This window comes from Apiospora aurea (genome assembly GCF_038362705.1).
Source record: "Apiospora aurea strain CBS 24483 chromosome Unknown utg000005l_segment0_segment0, whole genome shotgun sequence".
NCBI classification, from domain to species: Eukaryota; Fungi; Ascomycota; class Sordariomycetes; order Amphisphaeriales; family Apiosporaceae; genus Apiospora; species Apiospora aurea.
The window spans coordinates 1877914-1901427 of NW_027117392.1; the positions used below are offsets into that span (position 1 = coordinate 1877914).

The 23514-nt window shown below is 56.0% G+C and overlaps 11 protein-coding genes across 11 annotated transcripts; 7 read left to right on the top strand and 4 right to left on the bottom strand.

Annotated features, from left to right (window-relative positions):
* Positions 1–145: 145 nt before the first annotated feature.
* On the top strand, positions 146–1335 carry PG986_007142 (uncharacterized protein; the record flags this gene model as incomplete). Its single annotated transcript, XM_066843364.1, has 2 exons — positions 146–886; positions 1120–1335. The coding sequence occupies 2 exons, from the start codon at positions 146–148 to the stop codon at positions 1333–1335; spliced, it is 957 nt and encodes a 318-aa protein (XP_066699476.1).
* Positions 1336–1773: 438 nt separating this feature from the next.
* PG986_007143 (uncharacterized protein) lies at positions 1774–2802 on the top strand (the record flags this gene model as incomplete). The annotated part of the gene is made up of 1 exon (XM_066843365.1): positions 1774–2802. One exon carries the CDS (start codon positions 1774–1776, stop codon positions 2800–2802), a length of 1029 nt encoding a protein of 342 aa, XP_066699477.1.
* A 253-nt stretch (positions 2803–3055) lies between these two features.
* On the bottom strand, positions 3056–5485 carry PG986_007144 (pentatricopeptide repeat-containing protein; the record flags this gene model as incomplete). The annotated part of the gene is made up of 3 exons (XM_066843366.1): positions 3056–3611; positions 3646–4145; positions 4199–5485. 3 exons carry the CDS (start codon positions 5483–5485, stop codon positions 3056–3058), a joined length of 2343 nt encoding a protein of 780 aa, XP_066699478.1.
* A 680-nt stretch (positions 5486–6165) lies between these two features.
* PG986_007145 (uncharacterized protein) lies at positions 6166–8698 on the top strand (the record flags this gene model as incomplete). The annotated part of the gene is made up of 6 exons (XM_066843367.1): positions 6166–6228; positions 6289–6442; positions 6565–6872; positions 6934–7073; positions 7143–7416; positions 7568–8698. 6 exons carry the CDS (start codon positions 6166–6168, stop codon positions 8696–8698), a joined length of 2070 nt encoding a protein of 689 aa, XP_066699479.1.
* A 429-nt stretch (positions 8699–9127) lies between these two features.
* Positions 9128–9328, top strand: PG986_007146 (uncharacterized protein; the record flags this gene model as incomplete). The annotated part of the gene is made up of 1 exon (XM_066843368.1): positions 9128–9328. One exon carries the CDS (start codon positions 9128–9130, stop codon positions 9326–9328), a length of 201 nt encoding a protein of 66 aa, XP_066699480.1.
* A 417-nt stretch (positions 9329–9745) lies between these two features.
* On the top strand, positions 9746–10483 carry PG986_007147 (uncharacterized protein; the record flags this gene model as incomplete). Its single annotated transcript, XM_066843369.1, has 1 exon — positions 9746–10483. The coding sequence occupies one exon, from the start codon at positions 9746–9748 to the stop codon at positions 10481–10483; it is 738 nt and encodes a 245-aa protein (XP_066699481.1).
* Positions 10484–10841: 358 nt separating this feature from the next.
* PG986_007148 (Translocation protein sec66) lies at positions 10842–11678 on the bottom strand (the record flags this gene model as incomplete). Its single annotated transcript, XM_066843370.1, has 3 exons — positions 10842–11129; positions 11192–11487; positions 11573–11678. 3 exons carry the CDS (start codon positions 11676–11678, stop codon positions 10842–10844), a joined length of 690 nt encoding a protein of 229 aa, XP_066699482.1.
* An 874-nt stretch (positions 11679–12552) lies between these two features.
* On the top strand, positions 12553–13770 carry PG986_007149 (uncharacterized protein; the record flags this gene model as incomplete). Its single annotated transcript, XM_066843371.1, has 1 exon — positions 12553–13770. The coding sequence occupies one exon, from the start codon at positions 12553–12555 to the stop codon at positions 13768–13770; it is 1218 nt and encodes a 405-aa protein (XP_066699483.1).
* A 174-nt stretch (positions 13771–13944) lies between these two features.
* Positions 13945–15081, bottom strand: PG986_007150 (uncharacterized protein; the record flags this gene model as incomplete). The annotated part of the gene is made up of 2 exons (XM_066843372.1): positions 13945–14737; positions 14813–15081. 2 exons carry the CDS (start codon positions 15079–15081, stop codon positions 13945–13947), a joined length of 1062 nt encoding a protein of 353 aa, XP_066699484.1.
* Positions 15082–15909: 828 nt separating this feature from the next.
* Positions 15910–17044, bottom strand: PG986_007151 (valyl-tRNA synthetase; the record flags this gene model as incomplete). Its single annotated transcript, XM_066843373.1, has 4 exons — positions 15910–16522; positions 16585–16820; positions 16887–16977; positions 17031–17044. 4 exons carry the CDS (start codon positions 17042–17044, stop codon positions 15910–15912), a joined length of 954 nt encoding a protein of 317 aa, XP_066699485.1.
* A 2045-nt stretch (positions 17045–19089) lies between these two features.
* On the top strand, positions 19090–22665 carry PG986_007152 (uncharacterized protein; the record flags this gene model as incomplete). The annotated part of the gene is made up of 5 exons (XM_066843374.1): positions 19090–19788; positions 19904–21546; positions 21637–21818; positions 21874–22090; positions 22137–22665. 5 exons carry the CDS (start codon positions 19090–19092, stop codon positions 22663–22665), a joined length of 3270 nt encoding a protein of 1089 aa, XP_066699486.1.
* Positions 22666–23514: the final 849 nt, after the last annotated feature.

A 23514-nucleotide genomic window follows, 5' to 3' on the forward strand; every position in this document is an offset into this window, starting at 1 on the left:
GTCATGTCCGCCCAAGCAACAACAGCTGCAGAGCCGGCCGGCACACCGCCGACCTCCCAACCCCAGATCCCCCCGACCATGTAACCCATTTCGTGGCCAGCGGGAAGGCCGTTGTCGAATGGGGAGCACCTGGAGTCGCGTCCCAATGTCTTGCACACCCCGATCCCCGGAATCGACACATCACATTCGAGGCAAGCCTCGAGAAGGATGGCCAGCAGTGCTCTTCTTTCCTCCGACTCCGTGTCCCTGTCATGCACATGCACCTGCACGCCATCGTCCTGTACATACATATACCCCCCATCATATATCTTCTCTGGAATGGACATTTGGTGACGCCACTGCCAATCCTGTCGCGCAGTCAAAACTGGGTGGTAACCTTACCCGTCTTCAGTTGCGTCTCAACGAACCTGCTCAAGTCATTGTGCCCGATCAAGTGCCACTGAAGCCCAAGAAGCCCGCCACGGCCACTGTTGTCAAGGCGCTTGAGTCACTGACAACGGCTCTTGACCTTACTATATATCTCGAGCACACTACACTGTCCAAGGCGCGCCTTGGCTCCCTCGCCGAAGCCATACGGTCGGGGCTCTCCCGCCCCGTCGCCCGATATGGCGATCTGCATAGACTATACAAGGGCATGGGGGGCAGCATCCTCCCTGTCATTGCGAACCCAGACAACGCCGTCTCCGACGTCCCTGCACCGGCGCGAGCCGATAGTCCGCCGTCGTACGACGAAATTGGCCCCGGGCCGCCCATGCCTCCATTGGCTCCTGGCCATGCGAAAGCCCCCGATTTGAGGAAGAGACCATATAAGCGACGTCGGCGGCAATGCAGTGCATCCAGCACACAAACAGATGACGACACCGCCCTACCGACGCATATGCCGGGGGTATCGTTGAAGAACCAAGTGCCTTCGCCAGCCCAAGGGGAGACCAGGGCGCCTTTGGGGGCGCTGGGTGACTGTGAAGCGCTGCCCCCTGGGCCCAAAACCTCGTCGCCGAATTGGCTGAGCTGAAAGGGGTTGTCTCGATGCAGCAAAGAGTCATTCAAGACCTGCAGCACAAGTTGGTAACGCTTGAAAGCCAAGCGACAACGCAGGACAATGAGCACGCTGTCTTACAGCGGCGTATGGATGAAGCCGACGTGGCCATTGTAGACTTGGATGCCACGGCGGCGCAGCAGGGCGAGTGTCTATCCGAGCTGGAAGACAGTCTTGCCTCTTTACAAGAGGATTGGGAGTCGCTTTCCGGTCGACATGCGCCTGAGCTGGAACAGGTGAAAGAGGAGCTTCGAGCCGAAGTCATGTCCCGCCTTAGGAACGCGTTGGATTCGCCATGAGCTCAAAACCAAAGGTTAGCTCACATGTATTTATCTATATATCCTTTGATGCAGCGTGCCTTTGGGCTGTAGTGTATATGAAAATATCGAATACTCATTTCGAAACTAGAGCAGTATCATTGACCGAAAGCCAGTGCCAGACCCTGGATGTGAAATTCTTCGCGCAGTAAATAATAAATCAAATGCTTGCTATACATGGAGTAAATATAGGTAAAAAGTATATATATATATTTTAATAAATTTTCTCTTCTTCAGAAATGCATTTTATGTATATTAAACCGTAACACACAAAGGCGGACTAGGCTATTCGCATACGAATAATTACTGGGGTTGCCGTTGCCGTTGCCGTAATAAACCACACCACCCACGTCCCGCGCGACCTCCAACATCTAATACTTGCACCTTGCGGCCCGTATCACGCTGTAACATTCTTTCACCATGGCAGATGCCGACGAGTCAGACGACTACATGTCTATGGACTTTTCCGACGTCCCAGCCAAACCAGCCCAGGAGACCTCACTACAGAGAAAACAGCGGCTTAGGCGGGAGGCCGAAATCAAGGGACGCCCCAAGTCCAAAGCCGAGCTGGCCGCCGATGAGGCCGCCGCTCGGAACCATGCACTCTCCCAATCGCTGCTGGACCCCACCGCGCCTGCCGCCCAGAAGTCAAAGGGCCTTGCCATGATGAAGAAGATGGGCTTCGTGGCCGGCAGCACCCTAGGCGCCCAACAGAGTGCCGCAAGCGCCAACGCGGAGCCCATCCGCATCAACATCAAGGAGGACCGCAGTGGCATTGGCTTGGATGCCGAACGCAAGCGCAAGGTCGACGAGGCCGCCGAGCAGCAAGGCCTGCCGGTCCAGGGAAAGCGGCCCAAGGTCGACGAGGGCGAGTTCCGGGACCGCGTTCGCAAGGAGAGCGAAGCAGCGCGGACAGAAAAGCAAGTCCACGCGGCACAGAAAGTGGCAGAGATGCTGGACGAGGAGGGCCATGGCCAGCAGCAGCAGCAGCAGCAGCAACAACAACAACAACAGCAACAACGAGACCCGCACATCTCGCACAAGTCCAAGTCGCGGACTCTGTCCACCCGGCCTCTGAAGAGCATCAACGTTCTCTGGAGAGGATTGGTCCGCCAGCGCGAAGAAGCAGAACGGGATCGCCGCATGAGGCATGATCTGGAGCAGAGCCTGTCGTCCCACTTGCCGACCTACGGAGAGGAGGAGGACGACGACGACGCCGGCACCCAGCAAGCCATGGGCAAATCTGACCAGGTCGTGAACCCCTTTGAGGACCTGGAGGAAGAAGATGCCGAGCTGGATGGTTTCAATGGGCTGGAGCCCGAGACCAGGCTGCGACGCCTGGTGGCATACTTGCGCGATCAGTACCGATACTGCTTCTGGTGCAAATGCACCTACCCAGACAAGGAAATGGACGGCTGCCCGGGTCTCACGGAGGAAGAGCACGACTAAGCTGCATTGCTAGGCCACACCCGCATAGCAACGCCTGGCGGGTAGGTGTCCATGGGGAATCTAGGTAGTACCGTCTAGCCAAACATGCAATAGACGGGAGAGGCGAGGCTTCTGTCTAATGTCGAGGCTGACTCGGATCTTCACATTATAGGTGATTTTCTTATGATGTAGACATACATACATAGATAGGCCATGGTACACAGGCCATGTGCTTGTGCAATGATCATATCTGCCAACTATGATACACGATTGTTTATTTAGATTTGTACACGCCCATTTGGCTGGCTGCCTCGACGAACAGACCCTCGGCATCTGGCAGCACCGAAATATTGGCTTCTAGTTGCAGGTCCAGGAAGTTGCCCATTTCCGTCGCCTTCATTTCGCTGGTCATCTCCTCGTTGGCCCCCAGCTGTCCTGCGGCCACCAGCTCTCCGTGTCGATGGGCAAGGAACCTTTCGATTTGCGACACTGCAAGCATGAGCCTGCGTTTAGCCTTGCCCTTACGGGCCGTGGCTTTCGCTACGTCCGTCATTCCAAGCAAGAGTTCGAAAACAAGGGGCCCCGGGTCCGCGTAACCAAACAGCTCGCGCAGTGTTCGATAAGCCACCAGTAGGCCAACCTGGTCACCAAGCTGTCGGAATGTGTGCAAGATGACCCTAGCCAATGATCTGTCGATATCCTCGCCGTTAAAGGAGCGCACGTGCAGCACCATATCGGCAAACAGCCTCCGACTGGCCATGATTTCCGACTTCAATTGCCCTTCGGGCACGCTGCGGAGCCGGTTGACGGGCAAGCCTCGCCAGAGCGACCTGAAAACCCAGGGGGTCTGGTGGGACGCCGTACCCGTCCCTCATGTGCTGCCAACAGCTCGCCACATCTTTGCCTCGCCCGCTCCCGAGGTAGCAAGACAGTAGCTGGTTCACCATGAACGCGTTCGGCGGGATCTCGGCCTGTGCGAATGCATCCCAGACCTCTTCCACCTTTGCATACAAGCCCCGGGCCTGATAATTCTCCGCAAGCAAAGAGAAGGTCTCCAAAGTGGCGCAGGGCCAACTTGGCCCGGCGGCCTGCGTTCGCAAGTCTCGCATGGTCCGTCGGTGCCGGACGAACTGGAGCCGAGCGTTGATCATGGCCCAGCCGATATCATCCGCGTGCTTGTAGTTCTCCGCCAAACCGGACCGCAGCCACGCGCCTATCAGTCCGTTCACTTGAATCGGCCGAAGGACGACCCCCTTGCTCTTCATCAGTAGAAGCACATCACGTGCACCGTTAAAGTCGCCGTTTCCAATCAGCCTTTTCACCCATTTGCCGACGAAAAAGGGATTGGCAACAGCCAAGGGGATCTGGGATTTCCCCTCAGATGGATGGACCCGGAACTCATCATGTCAACAAATACCCACAGCGCATGCTCGGTCTGGTGGGCGGCCAAGAAGAGCGATATGACCTGGTCGTAGTCGTCGATGGTCATCTTGTTTCCCAACAACAACCTCAGCCATTCGTAGACGTCGTATGCTTTGTCTGCGCCCTCACACGAGCGGTCCATGTGGGCGCGGATGAGGGGGATGAGGAACCGCGGATCACTTTTCTGCGGCGACTCCAGAATGATGTTGGCCATGCGTTCGGCCCGTTCGACATCGCCGACTTGGCAGTACATGCGTAGGCCCAGCTGCCAAAACTCGATGGACGTCTTGGGGTTCGTGCCGAGGGTTGCGGCCCATCTCCGATGATTATCCATGGCCTCTTTCTTCCAGCCCTCTATGAACATGGATTCGATGGCCAGGAGTTGCCTTTCGGGGCCCATCGGGACACCTGCCAGCGTCATGTCCTTGGTTAGAGCGTAGATGTGGGCCATGCGGTTGGTGTTGTCGGGGGTGTCTGCGGCAAGAACATCCCATAACACCTCCCACGCTTCGCGAGGCACGGCGTTCCAGTTGCCGCAAAGGAGCTTTTTGGAGTCCGAGTAACACCTCCAGAGGCGGCTGCGCTCCTTTGGGCCCAGCCTGCCGCTGTCGAGAAACTTTGCGCTCTTCTGCAGCTTCTCGTTGAGGCGCAAGATGGTATGGCGGGCTCTGTAGCCTGCGCCAGGGTTGATAAGTATGGATCGAGAAGACGGGGCGCCCGACTGCTGATCGCGCACGTAGGACTCCATCAACCGCATGTCGGCCATGGTGTCGTATGCCGTCTCGACGCCTCCCGGGGGTGGGGTTTGGTCGGGCGGGTGGGATGGCCGGTCGAAAGCTCTCCTTTCGAGAAGCTTGGCAAGGTTGTTTACTTTGTCGAGGCTCTGCTCCATCTCTTCCAACTGGCCGGCGAACACGCCGCCGGGGTCCATGAGGGAGCCGGCGAACTCATCTTGGCCGTTCAGACGGCGTAGCTTTCCTCCCTTTGCCTGCTCGAAGTAGTTGACCTTGACCTTGGGTTCGGCGGGCTCGGATTCCTTGAGAAGACCAAGACTCCTCAGAGTGCGCAAGCGTTCGGCGTCATGGTTGGGCTGGGCAGCGGGAGAAGGGCGGTCGGTGCCGAGGGCGTGGGGAGGCTTCTCGCCAGTGGCTTGGCTTGAGGACTTTCGTAGGCCGAATGCGACTACGGCGGAACGGCGTGGTGCCCTCCGGAGGGTCGCGAGGCAGGATTTGCAGACGAAACTCGGACAGCCCAAATCGACCTTGAGCGACTTCGGAGGCATGGGAACTGTGCTGGTGCCGAGCAAAAGCGGAAGGTAGGCAAATAATCAAGTCAAGCAGTCATGGCGGACATGGACGAGTTTGTGGGAATGGAGTTTAGCCAGGCTATTATTCCATCCGAAGGGGGGGGGGGGGGCCAAAAAAAGCAATCGATTGATGGAAGCTTGCGATAAAATAATGGAGGATTAAAGGCTGCATTGCATTAGGAAACTAATTGTTTTTTGGGGGGTAGCACGAGGGGTACTTTACGGAGTACAAGCAGTTAGGTACGGTTCAAACCCCTGTGACTTTATGTACTGCCCATACTGTCCATACTGTCTGTAGGTACCTGACTTTAGGTACTTTACCTAGGCCGGGGGGTTTAAATGATTGGTTAGCGGACGGGCCCCCTGTGGTAGTGGTGGATAGGCCAAGTATAAACAGACATCGCATATAAAAACAACACACATGTCGAACATACTTGCACTGAATGCATACCCAACTCACCTGATCCAACCCTACATGCAGTGGCATGGGTACATCAAGAAACCAGGCCTCATTATATCCCTAAGGTACCACCATTCCCTCGTTTCACAATCCGGGGAAAACCTCGCGTTACGTGACAAAGAGCGGAAGTTGGCTGTCGACCTTCACTCTTCAGCCCATCTCATCTCCTCCTGAACGGCATTTCTACCTCATCGATATGGCAGATACCGAGACCCTGGCCCTGGCCCTGGCCGAAACACTGGGAGACCAGCAGCACCAAGTAAATAAGGAACCTCTCGGATGCCTGTCTATGTATGGTATGTACTGACCCCCAACTCAGGCCGCCTACATCTTTGACCCTGCAGCCGAGGCACCCGTCTCCGACAGACCGGCCAAGCGCAGGAGGATCCCCAAGAAGCACGCCGCACAGCCGGAGAAGCCCAAGGAGAAACATGCCCGCCACTTTCAACCTCTCCTCAACGGCTTGGAGAGCAGTGAGTGCCTCCAGCTTCGCCAAGACGCCTTCCTCAAGTCCTGGTCACGCGTCCAAGACAGGATTGATGTTAGTTCGGCCTCCTCCTGTACGCACGCATCTGCATGAGCTGACTCCGTCAAGGGGGTGCTTCGAGAAACAAACCAGTCCACTCTGGAGGCGGTCACTGGATTTATCAACGAATGCACCGTCCAAAGGACCGATTCCCGCATCCCTTCTGCCCTCATCATCACAGGAGCCAACATGGCCTCGCAGAGCTTGCTTTTGACCAGCTCTCCGACAGCCTCGAGACCCGAGCCGGAGCCAAGGTCGTCTTACTACGCTCTGGCGACGCCTCCAATCTCAAGGCTGCTCTAAGAAAGATCATCCTCGAGGTGGTGGCCAACCCCTCGGGTGCCGGGGAGGAGCAGGACCTCTCTCTCGATAACGATGTATGTGCTCGCACCCGCCGCCCACCCATCGCCCGGCATGCTGATGATCTGTTGCCTGCAGGGGAAGCGCTATTTGAACTACGACCTCGAAGCCCTTCGGAGTCATCTGGCCCACCACCCTTCGCCACATGTCATTGTGGCTTTTCAGGATAGTGAAGCCTTCGAGACAGGTCTTCTGACGGACCTGATCCTGTTGTTCAGGTAAGCTCGGTCTGCTCGTGCATTGCTACTGCAAGGCCCTTGGATTGGACTAACCAAGTATCTATCTAGCTCTTGGCTCGACCGGATCCCCTTCAAACTTTTGTTTGGAGTAGCGACCTCCGTTGAGTTGTTCCAGGCAAGGCTGCTGAAATCAACTTGCCAGCTGCTTTACGGGCGCCAGTTCGACGTGGAGCAAGCAGATACCATCGTGGAGAAGATCTTCAAAACCGCCGTCGCGCACGTGGATGCGCCGCTTCGCATAGGCCCCGTGTCGCTCCAGATGGTCCTGGGTCGGCAACGCGACCAGGCTGCCGGTGTACCTATCTTTGTGAGCTCTCTCAAGGTAAGCCGACTGCCAACCCTGTCCTGTTCTGACCTGTCCCTGTCCCTGTCCCTGTCCCTGTCCCTGTCCCTGTCCCTGTCCTGTCCTGTCCTGTCCTGTCCTTGTCCCGTCCTGCCCCTTCCGCGGCTGCCCTGGACCTGACAAATCGTAGTATGCGTACATGTGCCACTTCTATACCAACCCATTGAGCATATTACTGGCAGAAAACGCGCCACAAGTCGCACTGCGGGCAGAGCATCTCGAGGTGGTTCGATCGCTGAGCTCCTTCCGAAGCCATGTCGAGGCAAGCTTGCGTGATAAGGCAGTAAGCCATGTCCAATCACTCTTGGACGACGACGACTACCTCAACCGCCAAGTCCAAGAGCAGCTTGAATCCTCGCGCAGTTGGGCTCGTCGCTCTCTGCGAACCCTCCAGCTTTTGATGTGTCGTCCAGGGCAAGCCTCGACGTTCACCCAGCTATACGTCGATCTGCTCACCCACGGCGTCGACGGATTGGACCAGCTGTCCGATTTGGTGAGCTCGATGAGACGGATGGACCCAGCCGAGATGATATCTCTTCTCAATCAAATCGTGGCCATCATCAAGGACGACGACGGCAGTATGGGGCTCGAAGGATGTGAAGGCGAGAGTGTCCCGAGTGTGGCGCTACTCTCCGGTATCGTCACAGAGATCCAGACGCTCTGCCGGGAGGCCGAGAAGGCCGGTCGCACATTGCGGAGTGAATATAGCGGACAAAATAAGATCATGCGGACGACGGTCATTGCGCAGAAGGTTCAGTTGAGCCATGATGCTGCCACGCTTACCCCCCAAGACAAGTCCTATACCAGGCTGGTGGACACGATCATCGAGCATATGGAGGCCCTCCTGAAGTGTGAGCGTGCGGAGGATATTTGGCTGCATGAAGCATGGCTATACGATTTCAAAACCCCGTATCGAGAGGTCTTCATGCCGCGGCCACGATCGGTCGTTCAACGGGCACTGCTACGGCCACATGATTATCTAGCGTGCTCTTGCTGCAACTCGTCCAAGGACCAGATCATGCCTACGCTTCCCGCGACAGCCATACTGTACCATCTCTACCTGGAGACCGGGTCCCTCATAAACGTTGCAGACCTGTGGACGGCCTTCTTTGGCATCGTCAGCGAAGACGAGGCGGATGGCCTTGACGAGCGAACGGCGCTTGTCATGTTCTACCGTGCGATGTCCGAAATGAGGGCCTTGGGCTTTGTGAAGCCTAGTAGAAAGAAGGTGGACCACATTGCCAAGCTTGCGTGGCTCTAAGAGGTCCAAGACGTGGATGGGCCGAGGGCGGGCGTGCAAGCGGATGATAAAGCGCCCTTCAGATGGGCTGGAATCAATGGGATACAGATTTGCCAAGGGCGTGGGGGGAGCGAGCATCGGTCTTGTTGTGTTTGTCGTTGTCGTTGTCGTTGTTGGAAGCACAGACAAAGCCCTGCAGACAAACCGACCCCTGAATGACTCTTCAAGTCAAGTGGCTGATCTTGTCTTTGATGCGCCCCCTCCCCCCAGCTGCACAAAGAAGCACCAGCATCTGGACAAAGCTCGAGAGGCACGCCCAATTCAGCCAGCATAAAGAGTTTTTATTACTGATTTTTTTGATTAATTCCTTTATTTGATCTCGCATGTACTGCACTCAAGTAGATAGAAAGAAAAGTCGAAGCAGGTGCAATAAGGCGAATGACAACGAAAATGGCCCCGTACAAGAAGAAGGCCATGGCCGCCCGGTGGTTTCGAGTTGGTTCCTCCCCGGTCTTGCCCAAGCCTGTGAAGTATTTCTCGGATAACCAGGAGCTCTCCCTCGCTCAAGCGCCATTTCCAGTCTTTATATACTACTACTCTTCAGCTGCTGAGCGGCTTCGGCGGACCCAGTCGATCCCTTCAAGCGGGTAAACAGCATTGTTAGATTACTCTACCAGAAGGGGGTCGAAAACACGACATCTCCGCCTTGTTTGACAGATAGAACGCACTTTTGATTACTTGATTGCTTGATTTCTTGACCCATTCATTCACTAAGCTTCGGGCCCTGCAGACCCAAGTATACCTACCACATACATCGCTTGCCGCATCCGGTCGTTTCACTTATCACAGCCGTGCAAACAAAGAACAAGACACCACACACATACTCATACCAACTCACCCGGTACTACAGCCGGTTGCCTTCGGCAGAGGATATAACAGTGAACTCGGCACCTGGGACTTTGAGTACCCTAGCCACACCGAGGGGAGAAAGAGAGAGAAAGAGAGAGAATGCCCTTTGAGCACACGCATCTTCCGCCCTCCCCGTCATATCCCACATCGCCGACGGATATGGCCATGGACAAAACACAGCACTCCAGCCCCATGGATACAGACTTCCCGTCGCCCTCCACGGCGTATTCGCCCGCGGAGAGCCAGTTCTCTACGTCTTCGCTGCCCTCCTCCATGTCCTCGTTCGATCTGGACATGGACCTGGACCTGGAAATGGACAGCGAAGCGATGCCCATGTCGCCCGTCATGGCATCCAGTGCGACTACATCCTCCCCAGCGTCCCTGGCGGCCCAAATCATCAACCACAGCACGAGTATTCACGCGTGCCAGGACGCCACCGCTGGCATTGGCATTGGCATCGCCGCAGGACCATCTCCGACGCCGCCGCCGACCCTGACGTTACGGCGGGCCGCCGAGAATACGGCCTTCCGGGAGAAAGTGAGGCAGATGGCGCTCCCCCTGGCGCCCCTCGTCCAGCTCACGACCGGAGACGTCCACCCACGGTTCCCAGCCACCCTGTTGAACTTTTGGCTTCTGACGGACCACGAGCTTGAGTCGCTGGCGTCCTTCTACCACCAGCGCACGCCCTGTGTCTGGACCCGCCACTACCCGTGCCCCGTCGCGTGGAGCCCGTCCTTGCCGCTCGAAGAGAAGCGGCGCAAGATCGGCAAGTTCATCGGGCTACGGGGCTGCGAGACACCGGTTAGCAGCAAATCGGAAGAACAGCTCATGGAGGAGGCCAGGCAAGCAAGGTGGAGAGACGAAGATGAGATGTGGAGGCGGAAAACGCCCTGGTAGTGGGAGCCCCCGAGGGGTTGCATCTAGAGTATCAAAACTGCACGGAGATCCGACAGATAGATTACCTGTTCACTTCGACGCCCTCGTTCCTCACCCACACTCGTATGCAAGGTGGGACCTGTATCTGACTCGGGCATTTACCTGACTTAATAAGAATATTTTGTTTTCACGCGTGGAATCCAGCGACAAGCTACAGAAAAAAAAAGCACCCGTGGAGTGGAAAAGCCCCATTGCAACACCCCGTAGAGGGTGGGAGATAGCGCATGCCCTGCCTGAACGCCAATGTGATGCAGAGCGATTGCGGCCTGCTATGGCAAACACCCGCCCAAGGTATTATTTTCGAGATTACATGCCGGCCTTATTTCTTGCCCTTCTTCTTCTTGCTCGGCGTGGTGACCGGGGTGCCGGAGTCGACCAGTACGGCGTCGTCGTCACTGCCAATCTTGAGGCCACCCTTTGCCGGTTCCTCTTCCAGCTCCTTCATAAATTCGCTCTGGATCGCCTCGCGCCGCTTTTCCCACCACTCCTTCTCGGCCGCGGCCTTGTTCTGGATCTCGTCAAGACGGGACCGTAGCATCGTGTTGGCAGCGATTTCGTTTGCTGACTGGAAGATGGTCTGGCCCCAGCCGGGAGCGAGGGCATTGGCCTTTTTAATGGGTCAGTGGAAAAGGGGGGGGATCGCATGTGCGAAGGGGAGGAGGGACGAACCTCCATGACAACATCCTTGAGCTCCTCCTCGATTTCCTTCTCGGCGCGCTGGAAGCGCTGGTTGAGGTCCTCACCGACGCTGCCCCTCTGGAGTAGTGTGTTCAAAGCCTGCTTGGCCTGACGAACTTGGATGATGCGTGCGATATCCTCGACGGCGCGGCGGAGGAGGGCGGCACGGACGACGGTTTCGGGGACCTTGGTCTTGCGGTCCTTGTCTGCATCGAGCTCCAGCAAGGTCGAGTAGACTTCCTTCTGCAGGTGCGGGGGGAACCAAGGTGCGAGATTGGCGGATTCCGCTAGACGAGGCGAGACGAGTTAGTTAGCAAGCTGTGTTGGGTGGTAGAAGACGAAGAAGCAGAGCCGAGGAAACAGGCGACGTACCGGCCTTGCGTTTTCTGTAGATGGTCGAGAAGACATATAGGGAGCTGCCGAGGACGAAGATGTAGCCAAAGGGCAGGGCCAGGCTCCACCAGTCTATGTCGAACATTGTGCGGGAGTGCGTGCAGCAGGCGTCGCGAGGTTTGGATAGACACGAACGAGTCCGCTCTTCGCGTCAAAGTGCCAGAGCGAGGGTGGAATAAAAAGAGAGTGTGAGGCAGCGGGGTGCTTTTTGGGATGATACGACGTCGATGTCGGGTTGTTGGTGGAAGATGGTGGTGTTTTTTTCCTTTTTTTCCCCCTTCCCTCTCGACTCTTTTTGGGTGCTGCTACCTATACTTGATGGTCCGGAGTACCAATAAATCGAAGCACGGCTTGGGTGCGATCTTGACACTTTTCAAAAGCCACCTAACGACTAACTTCAGCCGGCCACGAGGAAACGAAGTACCTAAGGGAGCAGCGGGGGGTGGAGCTGTGGTGTGGCAGGTACCCGGCCGGGGCTCAAGGCTTGGAGGGACACAGGGACACAAGGACACAGGGACACAAGGACACGGGGACACAAGGACACATCAACTTGAATGTACCCAGCCAGCCAGCGCCAGCCAGCCAGTGCCAGCCTGAGCACGCTCGAGCCAGGCCGGCGGCGCTGCCCCACCCACCAGCGCCAGCCCCAGCAGTGCTACCAGCTGAGGTACCTCCACTGAAGCCAGAGGTACTTCGTGCGCACGTCCGCCCTCTGAGCCGAACTCAGGATCTAAGCGCGCTCACACCGCCTAAATTTTCAGGTATTCTGCCGCCGCGAAGCAACAGGCAATCCAACTTTGGCTCAAGAGACTATCTCCCACCTGTATGTAACTTGGCAAGGTGGGTGTGTTGTATCTGTGTATCTGTGAACGTGTGTATGCGTGCGAAACTCTAGCAAGCTTTCACTTCCAACACCTTACGTTACGTATCTTGTGCGACAGGCCACCACCACAGTCACCATGTCGGAGCGGAAACCAGAGTTTCTGCGCTTTACCGGCCACAGGCACTTCACCCAGCGCCTTGTCCTGTCCACCCTCACCGGCCGTCCCGTCCACATCTCCAAGATCCGCTCTTCTTCGCCCACCAATCCTGGTTTGGCCTCCCATGAGGTCTCTTTCCTGCGCCTCCTCGAGGCCGTCACCAACGGCTCCTCCATGCAGATTTCTTACACCGGTACCGCCATAACATACCAGCCCGGCCTCATCACCGGCGCTGCCCCAGGCTTCGGCGCCGGCGAAGGCAACGTCATCGAGCACCAGCTTCCTGCAAACTGCACTCGCGGCGTGACCTACTTCCTCGTCCCTCTGTGTTTGCTCGCTCCCTTTTCCAAATCTCACATGAACGTGCGCTTCACCGGCCCCGGTGTCATCACCTCGGCTACCGAGACGGGCGACCTCTCCATCGATTCCTTTCGAACCGCCATCCTCCCTCTGTACGACCTCTTCGGCATCCCCGCAATGCGCATCGAGCTGCGCGTCCTGCAACGCTCATGCGCCGGCCACAAGGGCGTCGGCGGCGCTGGCATTGTCGAGCTTAGATTCGCCAGCCAGGTCCGCCTGCCCAAGACGCTACATCTCAACCGCAGCCCTGGCAGGATACGGAGAATACGGGGTGTCGCCTATGCGACCGGTGTTTCGGCCAGCAACAACGCCCGCATGATCCACTCGGCAAGGGAGGTCCTGAACCCCCTAGTCTCCGACATTCACGTGGCCGCGCAGTATGACCAGGCGCCCTCCACCCAAGGAACAGAGAAAGCAGCAGGAAAGCGCAGGATCGGCATAGGCTTTGGCATGAGCTTGGTCGCGGAATCAAGCGCCGCCGGCGTCTTCTACTCTGCCGATGTCGTGGCGCCCTCCGAGGGTGGTGTGGTCCCAGAAGACATTGGCAAGCGGTGCGCCTACCAACTACTCGAGACAATACAAAAAGGCGGATGCGCAAGTTTCGCCGCCTCCAACACCGTCTTGACCCTCATGGCCATGGGCTCCGAGGATGTCGGTAGACTGCGGCTGGGCAGGGAAGTCATTGGCACCGAGGAGATCATCGAGCTGGCCAGAGACCTCAAAACCTTTGGTGCAAGTAGTTGGGGCATGAGGAACGTGGAAGACGACGACACGGGTGACATCATAGTCTCGGTGAAGGGGACAGGTGTGGGCAACGTTGGAAGAAAGGTAGCATAAGCAGCTAAACAATATTCACCGCAACCTTTTCTTTTGGCAAGGAGCCCAATGTTGATTTCGATATTATTACAACTATCCTGTACGGGTGGCTCGAGCAGTAGCCCGCCTCGCGTTTCGTTGCGCGGCCATGGCTGCAAGAGTAGCATTGTAACCCACGTTCTGCCCAAGTACAAGTCAGCTTTGGGACGGCAAGGGGGCTGGATGATGGCGGGACGCTTCGCCGGTAGTCTGTGACCAATCGCGATGTGAAGTACTAACCTGCAATGCGAAAGCGGCACCGCTCTCTGGCGCGTTCAGCCGATTGCTCCAGGCCGTCCGAAGAGCGACCCGCACGTCAAAGTCCGCCAAGTTGGCATTTCCCGAGTTCAGTACATCGCTAAGCTCTTCGTAGCCACGGTTCCGTCGGGCTTCGGCGCCTCTAGGCGGGGTGCCCACGGCTTCTGTACGTTCGGCAAAGCCCTCCATATTGCCCATTGTTGATGTCCCTGGGTCTGTCGTACCGTCCTCTGCTGGACCGGCTGCGGGCGCATCCCTATGCACGCCGCGCTCCTCGGCGTCATGATCCTGGTTCGAGGCAGGTCGCGTGCTGGCTCCTGCCGTTCCTCCACTGGTCGCTCTGCTTCGCGGAGGCTTTATGATCTTGCGCACCTTGTCCCTCTCCATACTAACGGCCAGCATAAAACATTGTAGACCCAGTAGTACTGCGTCGAGCAGCAGCAGCGTGAATTTTGAAGTGGGCGGTCTTTGACCCACGAAGTCGACCAAGACGCCGCCGTGAAGATAGCCTCTTGATGCTTCGCTGGCCTGGGGCAACGAGGTCACAATGTGAAGGAGCATGCAGAGGAGGTTTGGCCCGACAATGGCGCTAGCCTGGTAGTTGGGAAGGAGAAATATGATGTTTTCGGGCTTGGGGGTCAAATAGGTCCATTGCGGTAGCCATCGAAGAAACAGCCGGAAGAATGAGCACCTAAGGAGCGCCCAAGTTAGCGACTACTTGATTCGACAAAAAAGGCATAGCACATGAAAGTCGGGTGCGGCATACTCCATGTAGTATAATGTGCATAGCTCGGCGTAAATTAGAGTATCCAAGCAGCCGAGCAAATGTGTCAGGAAGGCGAGCTTCTTGCCGAGGCCTTCTTTTGCCTTCTTGGACAGCGAGGATCGCCGGGCAGCGGTGTCTGCTGGAGCGGCATCGTCTTGCCTGTCGCCGTCGTTGCCGAGGCCGGAGGGAGCGGCGGCTGTCTCGTCGTCGCGACGGGGCAAAGTCGGGTGAGAATCCGCCAGCGATGTTGGGGTGGGATCATGGTTCATAGCTCCACCGCATTTGATGATGAAAAGCCGCTAGGTGTGAGTTTGACCTCACATGCTGCTCCCAGAGAATCGAGTGTTGTCGCAGAGGATGGAGCGCTGTAATGCCGCGGTGCTGCGCGAGAGTGTGCGGCAGACAGGCGAGCAGATGCGGACGGGGATATACTGTATGTGTACGTATGTACTGGTTAGTGGGAGTTGGGAAGGCGCAAGTCTGGGACGTAGCACACCCGTGTTGAGCCTCTTCTCACGTTCGTTTCAATTTGGAGTCGATGATCTGATGGACGGAGCCTAGCTACCTAACATTGAAGGTAGGTATGAGTGAGGTATGTACATTAGACAGGTACCTACTTGCACACCCCCAGCAGGCTAGCCTAGTAGGTACTTGGTGGCACCCTCAACTTGCAGCCTGGTACCAACTAGCCTGAGTTGCCCCCTTCCCCCCCGCCCGTACAGTGTCCAGCGGCGTCGCAAACGAGCACCACATGAATCTGGTACTTACTGTGAGGAGCCGCTCTTCACTTCGGCGACCGTGCAATCAAACTGGAAGTACCTACTTTCCTTCATGCCAGTGTTGGATTTCACCAGGAGGGGAGGACTACCGCTTCTAGAACAGTCGTGAGCTGTTAACACGCTGTCTGCCCACGGGCATGAATGCTGCACGGAAAAGCATTGCAGACGACATGGATTTTTCTTCTTCTATCGATACAAACAAATGCAGCACGTTGTTGCATAATGGCGACGTCACTCGCTCCATAGACCTTCCAATCGATGTATCGTACGCCTGAACGCCATGATCATGTTCCCAGCCTAGGTATACTCTGCAGCGCGTCAATTCTTGCTCTTTTTTGCCGTGTCGTCCTCGGCCATCGCAGTATCCTCGTCCTGCATGTCGCGACTCCTTTTGAGACCCTTCATCTTCCTGGTCTGCAGATCGCCCAGGTCCTGTCTGCCCAGATGGATTCTTCCCAGCTTGTCGCCCATCAAGTCGGTGGAAACATTCTTCTTGGTCCTCTCTTCGCCGGCCTTGGGCTTCTTGAGTGCCTCTTTCCACATGTCCTCCTGCGGTTCCTGAATACGGCCGGGGCGGAAGTCCATGCGGGGCCCAACCTCCTCCACTTCTACGCGCGGAACCTTGTGGCCGCTCCGTTTTGTGCTGATCATGTACACGCGCACGTGGATGGCCGGTTTCACCTCGTCTCCGGCTGGCTCATCGGCGGAGATGTTAATCAAATACTGCAAGCCCTCGACATCGATCTTATCTCCGGAAGTATCTCCGGTGAACAGCTCGGTGAGCATGCTCTTGGCCATGGTGTACTCATTGGCCGTCGGAGAGTCGAAGGCGGTCCCCGAGAAGACCAGCATTGGCCGCAAGCCAATGGCAGGTTTCCGTGTCTTGAACTGCGACATCTGTCGATATGATTCAGGCTCAAGAGAGAGCTCACTGGGATGGGCACAGGGGTTAGTTGTGAAAGTACACGGGGGTTCGTCCGGCTCCAAACGTACATCATGTCGAGGATCTTGTGGCCAAAGGTCCTCCCCAAGGTCAGAGTATGAGGCCGCTTCTTGGAGCTCGAAGCAAACACAAACATGCTGCAGTCGTTTCGTTCCGAGAAAAACTCCAGACTGGCCGGGTCTGTGAAAGGGTGGATGTCGTTCTTCTTGGTGAAGCGCTTCGCTAGAGGCGTTCGGAGCGCATAAAGGTCGCTGAGCGCATTCTGGCAAACTTCAGAGCAGGTAGTCTACAGTACGCGTGAGTCCGGTTGCACCACAAGCGTGGCATACATTCTGGCAGGTGTAAGACTCACATAGCGCAGGAAAAGGGCAGTCTTGGGGTTTTCCACGACTTTGGGCGCTCGCTTCTCCAAGGCGCGCTTCGATCGCGCGTTGCGCGGTTTCCTATATGCATGTAAGTAAATCTGCCGAGAATAGTGGCGGGCTGGCAGGCTTACACTTGGCGAAGCATTGCGATGAAATGGGTTGGGGTTGGCTACACCAGGTTGTTGTCCTCTGCTGGATTTGTCTTTGGTCTGCACGCAGCATCAAGGACTGGAGGGGCGCTATCCTGAAAATTTAAGCGGAGTAAGACGGCAAAAAAAACGACATGAATTCAAGTGATTGATAGCTGGGCCTGGCTGGGCCAAGCACCAAGGCCGGTCGGTCGGTCGGTCGGTGTCGGTTACCAAGCTCCTGCCGAAGACCGGGGCGATAAGAAGATTGACTGATTGCCAATTAGTTCAATTGGATGGATTGATCAATTGATTGATTGAAGATTGATATGGAACCTTGAGCCTACCAGCCTACCAGCCTACCAGCCTACAGTACCAGCCTACCCTGCTACCTCCTTCCTACCTGGCCACCGTACATGCGTGCCTCGCATGATACGCTTCCTATTCGGACCTTTTGGATCTCATGATTGGTTCATCCATAAGAATGGCCAGACTTTCGTGCACGATATTCCACCTTACGAACCGAACTTGAAGGCTCCAAGGTTGTCGTCTGCTAGCCACGCCCGTGGTCATTCGTCGATGAACAGGCGGGCATCTTCTCATAGATTCATTCCATCCCAGACATTCGTTCAGCCCTGCAATTGTCCTATGTCCATGCCGGTACCTACTTGTACGTAGGTAGACCGTTGGAGGTCGTACAGTGAGCAATTACTTGCCTGCTACATTAGCTCTCTTTCTCGCGCGCGCGCGCGGTGACGTTTTCGACGCAGTCACCTGCAGGCATGGATATGTAAAGTATAACCCCTAATAGCTGAGAATGCTGGGCGACATGCCTGTCCTTTACTGCTCCGATGCGCAAGGGTCAATCGACAATGCCATCCGCCAACCCCCGTGCCACGTCTACCTACGTAATGACATGCTGGAGGCGCCATGATAATTAACCTACATGCTGCCTAGGTAGGTAGGTATAATCTGAAGAACATTCGGAAGAACAGACTACAAGCACAACAAAGCAGGGGCTAATGTGCTTAATTGCGTCCGCCGCAGAAGCCGTCCTGAACCAACGAGTTGGTGGGTGGATACGCATTTCCCCTCCAGTGTCCTTGTCTGTCTGTACCCAAGCCAGCCCCTGCCCAGGCATCTGCTGCGTGAGGGATCTGGTCAGTTGTGTGCGCGCCCGCGTTACGCCTTGCTGACCAATTGCCCTCGCCGTCTTCTATTAAGATGTACAAGGCTCGATAGACCAAGACGGCCTTGGGAGTTTGCCGGCACGTAGACGGGATCGAAAGATTCTCTTTTTTTTCTCTCTCCCCTCGCCTCCCGGAGCCATTGTTTAATCAATCATTCTAGCATCTATCTACAGTACATTATCTATTTACAGTATCTGCGGGCAGAAACCTAACTCTCTCCGATCTCAACCTAGCGCGTCATTTCCGAGGTTGTCATCTAGCACACGACCCGATCCTAATCGACATTCTTAGTAACTTGAAACACCACCACCTTTTTCCCCTTAAGTTTGTGCTAGCATCTGCGCTTCGCGCCTCTGTTGTTCGCCCTGTCCACAAGTCGTTCCGAGCTTTCGAGCCTCTTACACTCGTTCGTGTTTTTCTTTGTCTGCTTTTCGATGGTCGAGGAAAAGGGTATCCATAGCCCGGCCACAACAGTCATCTCTTCCTTCCCACGAGTCCGGCATGAGAGGAGCTCCTTAAATGATTTAGTCCGGTGTCGAACGCAAGCTGCTGGCATCCTGGAAACTTCGAAAGAAGAAGAAGAAAAAAAAAGAGAGGAAACCCTCCCAGTCTCATCCTTCCCGCCTGGCAGTCAATGGAAGGTTAGCATTGCCGTTGACAACCTACTTGTCAATAGCCTGCAGGCGTGTGCTTGTACCGAAAATCAGCTCATCCATCCATCTATCTCGGCTCAAGTCAAGGTTAGCTTTAGACCCATCTGCACCTGTCCATATTAAATCAGTCATGATATGAGTGGGCCTACTGTCTTTGTGACGGCTCCCCCAGCCGTTGAGTCGACACACTCGTTCCGCCGCTCGCATTCCTTTTCAGACATGGTGCCTGAGCGATCACGGCTGTCTCACTCAAATCTTGATGTGACATCACGAAAACCATCGCCAACTACCACGACCAAGCACCTCTCGCCTCTCCCGGCCTTCGACATACCCTCCTTCGACCTGCCCGACTTCGATTTCGACCCCAACTTCTCCATCCCAGCTCCTAACCGCACGGCTAGCACCGATGCGAAGCACACGAGTCTGCCCGCCTCCGAGCCAGACAAGATGGGCAGAGCAAGAGGCAAGTCGCTCTTGACCCGCCGCCAGTCGTGGATGCCGGGATCCAAGTCGCCGTCCGAGCATGATCTTCCGCAAGAACAAGAGAAGGAGCCTTCGAGGCCGCCACAGAGCCTCCTGGAGCCCCATCATGTAGAACAGAAAGCGGCGGACAAGTCGAGGTCGGTCTCGGGATCATTTGCTTCTTTGGCAAAACGCTCGACCAGTTGGATTTCCACGTCTCGGTCGCCCTCTCCTTCTCCCATGAAGGAGGCCAGGGACTACGTATCTCACAAGCCTCAAGGCCGTGAGCCCTCCCCCAACAACGAGCCGGTTACGCAATCCCCGAAATACCTTCGCAAGCGAGCTCCGTCGGGCATGGATCGGGAGGCCAACAAGTCCAGCGACTCTCTTGGCAAACTGGGCAATTATCTGTCCAAGATGAAGCAGCGCCCACAGAGCTTGCTGGTCAGGGGGGATGTCTGTCAACGACGGAGATAGCACCGCTTCATCTATAGCTAGCTCGGCCACGAACACCCGCCCTTCCAACGCGGCCTCCGAAAACAGCAATACCACGGTTCCTGACGAGGTGCAGCGCCCACCTACAACACAGCAACCTCGGGATCCGCTGTGGTCGGCTTTCAAGTCGCTGGATGCCGAGTACGGCAGGTTTCAGGCCAAATCTGTGCACATGAAAGTCGGTGTAGTGCGAAACAATCTTCTCCCTTTTCTGCGCAAATATGCGTTGCATCCGTCCAACAATACGTTGCATTTCGAGGAACTAGAGCCTAGGGCAAGCATTCTGAATAAGTGGTGGGTTGGCCTGTTGGATCTGCTAGATGGGAAGGCAAACCAGTCGGTCGCGGGTGTCGATCGGCCGATTGTCCTTGAAGTGACGACCATCTTGATGATGCGCCCGGAATGGCGTCAGTGCATACCACAGTTCAGCCCCTTGGCACATCGAAGCCCCCGGGAGCCGGCTGGGCGCAAGGGACGCGCGCATAACGATGAGTCCGGCAACCCGTCACGGAGCTCGACGGCGGATACCGACTTTCTCGCTGAGTCGGCCAAGCACAACGTACGCACCATGTTTGTCACAAATCTCGTGACTCAGATGGGCATCGTTGTGGACAAACTGTCCCAGCGCCATGCCCCGTTGAGCCTTGTCAACTTCGCGGGGAGAGCTTGTGCGTATGCGTTCTTCTTTGCTCCTGGAGTGGCCGAGATCCTCGTGCGCTTGTGGGCTCTGACTCCCGATGTGCTCCGCCGCGTTGCCGACGAGTTCCGCTTACCCCGGCGTAGCAAAGGAGAAAGCGATGATCTCACGGCCCTCTTCCCGCCAAGCCTAGAAAATCTCGGCTGGTCCTCTGTGCGGGCCATGGTCCAGTCTTTGCGACAAGCTGCGCAGCTACCACTGGTTACTGCTAAGATTGCTTGGCATGGCCAATGGGTATCGAGATGGAGGGGGCATGATACCGACTTGTTCTTTCTTTTCTGCAAATACTATTACATTCTCGCCGAGGAGTTCATGCCCCCAAACCTCCCGCTGGTGGAGAAGGGACTCGCACCTGCGTTTGTGTTGGTGAACGCGCAACTCCTGGCCACCTTGGACTCAACGATACACCGGCAAGCGGGCCTGGAGGCTTCCATGGGGCTGCCGCTTTCAGAGGGAGCAGACGCATCCGCTATGGCGCTGCCGATGAACCTCAACAACAACATCAACAGAGGCATGAATGAGAACCGCCTCATTGCTCTTCTCAAGGACTTCTTGTCCACGAGCTCCATGGCGTTTCCAGGCGCACGGCACTCGTTTGCTGAGGCGTTTATGGCGCTCATGAAGGCTGCAGCGAAGAGGACATGCCAATTTGACCACAATGCATGCTTTACTTTGTGTGACTTTCTCGAGGAGTCATTGGCTGCGTATCGAGGCTTCGTCGGCATGGGCCGCATGTCTCTGGATTACGTGGACTGGCCGTTCTGGCTCGACGTGTGTCAGAAGATTCTGGACTCGAACCACACCATGTCCGAAGTCCGGGTGCTCTCTCTGATCTTCTCCATCTGGGATGTCGCCACCAGTGAGCAAGCTCGAAAGGAGGCCATTTGCCAAGGCTGGCTGCTGACCGAAGACACGTTTAACAAATTATTCAATAATTGGTGTCCAATGGTGCGAGCATACTACATGCGTCTCCTTTGCTGGCGCATCTGCCGCAATGACGGCGGCGCGAATGACTCGGATATGTACGTTGTTGCACTGAATCCGTCCATGAAACCAAAAAAAAGCACAAAACAAAACAGACCAGAACACACTTACTGACCAGTTACGTATAGCCGAATGTTCCACCTCGCTGCCACACGTCTTGGGACTGTTTGGTCTCATTACCAATGGCTTCGTGATGTGGCCGAAGGACGAAGCAATTGTGCACCATCGACCGCCCCAGCTACACCGGCTCCGGGCAAGCGGTTTATGATCATCCGCACTGAAGCCCCTGGGGCGCAACCGGGGGCTCATGGTCGGGTTTGACTCGTTCTCGACGTCGTTCAACCCGCTGGAGTCTACGTCAACAGCGCCGGCCCCGCCCGAGTTTGTGAGCCCGCCCAACACGGACACGGCAGCCTACAAGAAGAAATGGAACCTGCTAGGCAGAGTTCTCCATTTGTCGAACGGCAGCAATCCTGAAGATGCCGAGCCATCTGTGCGAGATGGCACAATGGCCCACAAGCCAGCACCCCCGCCAAAAGGAGCAAGCAACCCAGTGACACCCCCCCGCCTCGGACACGGACAGTATAGGCTCTTCGCCTGTCTATGAGAGCCTGCGATATGTCTTCAGGTTCACTCTTTCCTGGAACGGGCCGAACATGATGCCCCCTGCAGAACGCATCTTGACGCAGCCGCGCCTGCCACTGCCAGCACAGTCTCGGCTGGGATTTTCGGATATGGGCAACAGCTCCCACGCACTTCCCGCGGGCCGGCCGGCACCAACGCGAGCGGTGTCGGGCAGTGTGCAAAGCGGCTTGATCGAGGCGGCGAAGAATGCCGAAGTGTCCGAAACGTCAGCAAGCCCCCGGTCGTCGGCGACAATGGATCGTCGAGGTAGCCAAAGTCCTAGCATGGAACGCATCAGCAGCAATCAGTCATCGCTGTACCAGGACCGCATCACGACGCCTACCGCGGAAGCCTTTGTGCACGGCACCAAACCAAGCAGCCATCTGGAGAGGGGGGCGAAGTATTCTGGCCGGGCTCTGGCGGAATGGAGCTTGGTGGTTGCGGAGTGCAATAGCTTCGTTGACCGCCGGCGGGACGAAGGTGTGCCGGATCTGAGCGAGGTCGAAGTACCGTCACTAGGGATGCCCAGGTGAAGGAAGTAAAAAGCGACGATATGATTCCCCCCTGCTTGCAGCATGCATGATCTTTCTCGCTCTGTCTTTTTTTTCTTTTTTCTTCTCTCTCTCTCCCTCTCTGTGTCTGTCTGTCCATCTGTCTCCCCGTCTCGGCATGGCCGGCGTTTTGGGGTTCTTTTTGTCTAATTTCACTGGCGTGTATATGGGTTGATCTTCTTTTCACATCTGCGCAGCGTGTCGTTTTAAGGGGCAACACTCGGTTGGGAGCGAGTGTAGCGCTCGTGTTTTTGCACCAAGGAAAACAAGCATGTTGTATGACAAGCGACGGGGGCGATTGCACGAGGAGTGGCGTATATAGCACGGGTCCAATACATTGACCGTATCTAGGGTTCTGGCGTTTGGGGCCAAGGAAATGGGGAAATAAATAGACGGAGGTGGTCTGGACGAGCAAAGAGGACGACTCTGGCGTCTCTGTATCAGTACACCATTTATTACTTCGTATGCTAACAGCGAATGGGCTGGATGCACGCATACATACATACATACATACATATAAAATATATTCTATCTCTAGTCTCTAGAGATTATATTTATATACGCTTATTACATTACACACACACACACACATATATATATATATATATATTCATGCGGATACCGTATCTGCATATCCAGCTGAGTAGCGCGGCTGAGTGAGGGAGTGAGGGAGTGAGGGAGTGACGCAACGTCGCAACCCCCTTTTCACATGCTGTTTATTGGCCGGCAGACTAGGGCAGACAGTACGAGGTTCGATATCCGTGTGTGTGTGTGTGTGTGTGTGTACAGCTGCTGGTTTGTTGTTATGCAATTAGTCGGTCTTAGGCTCGC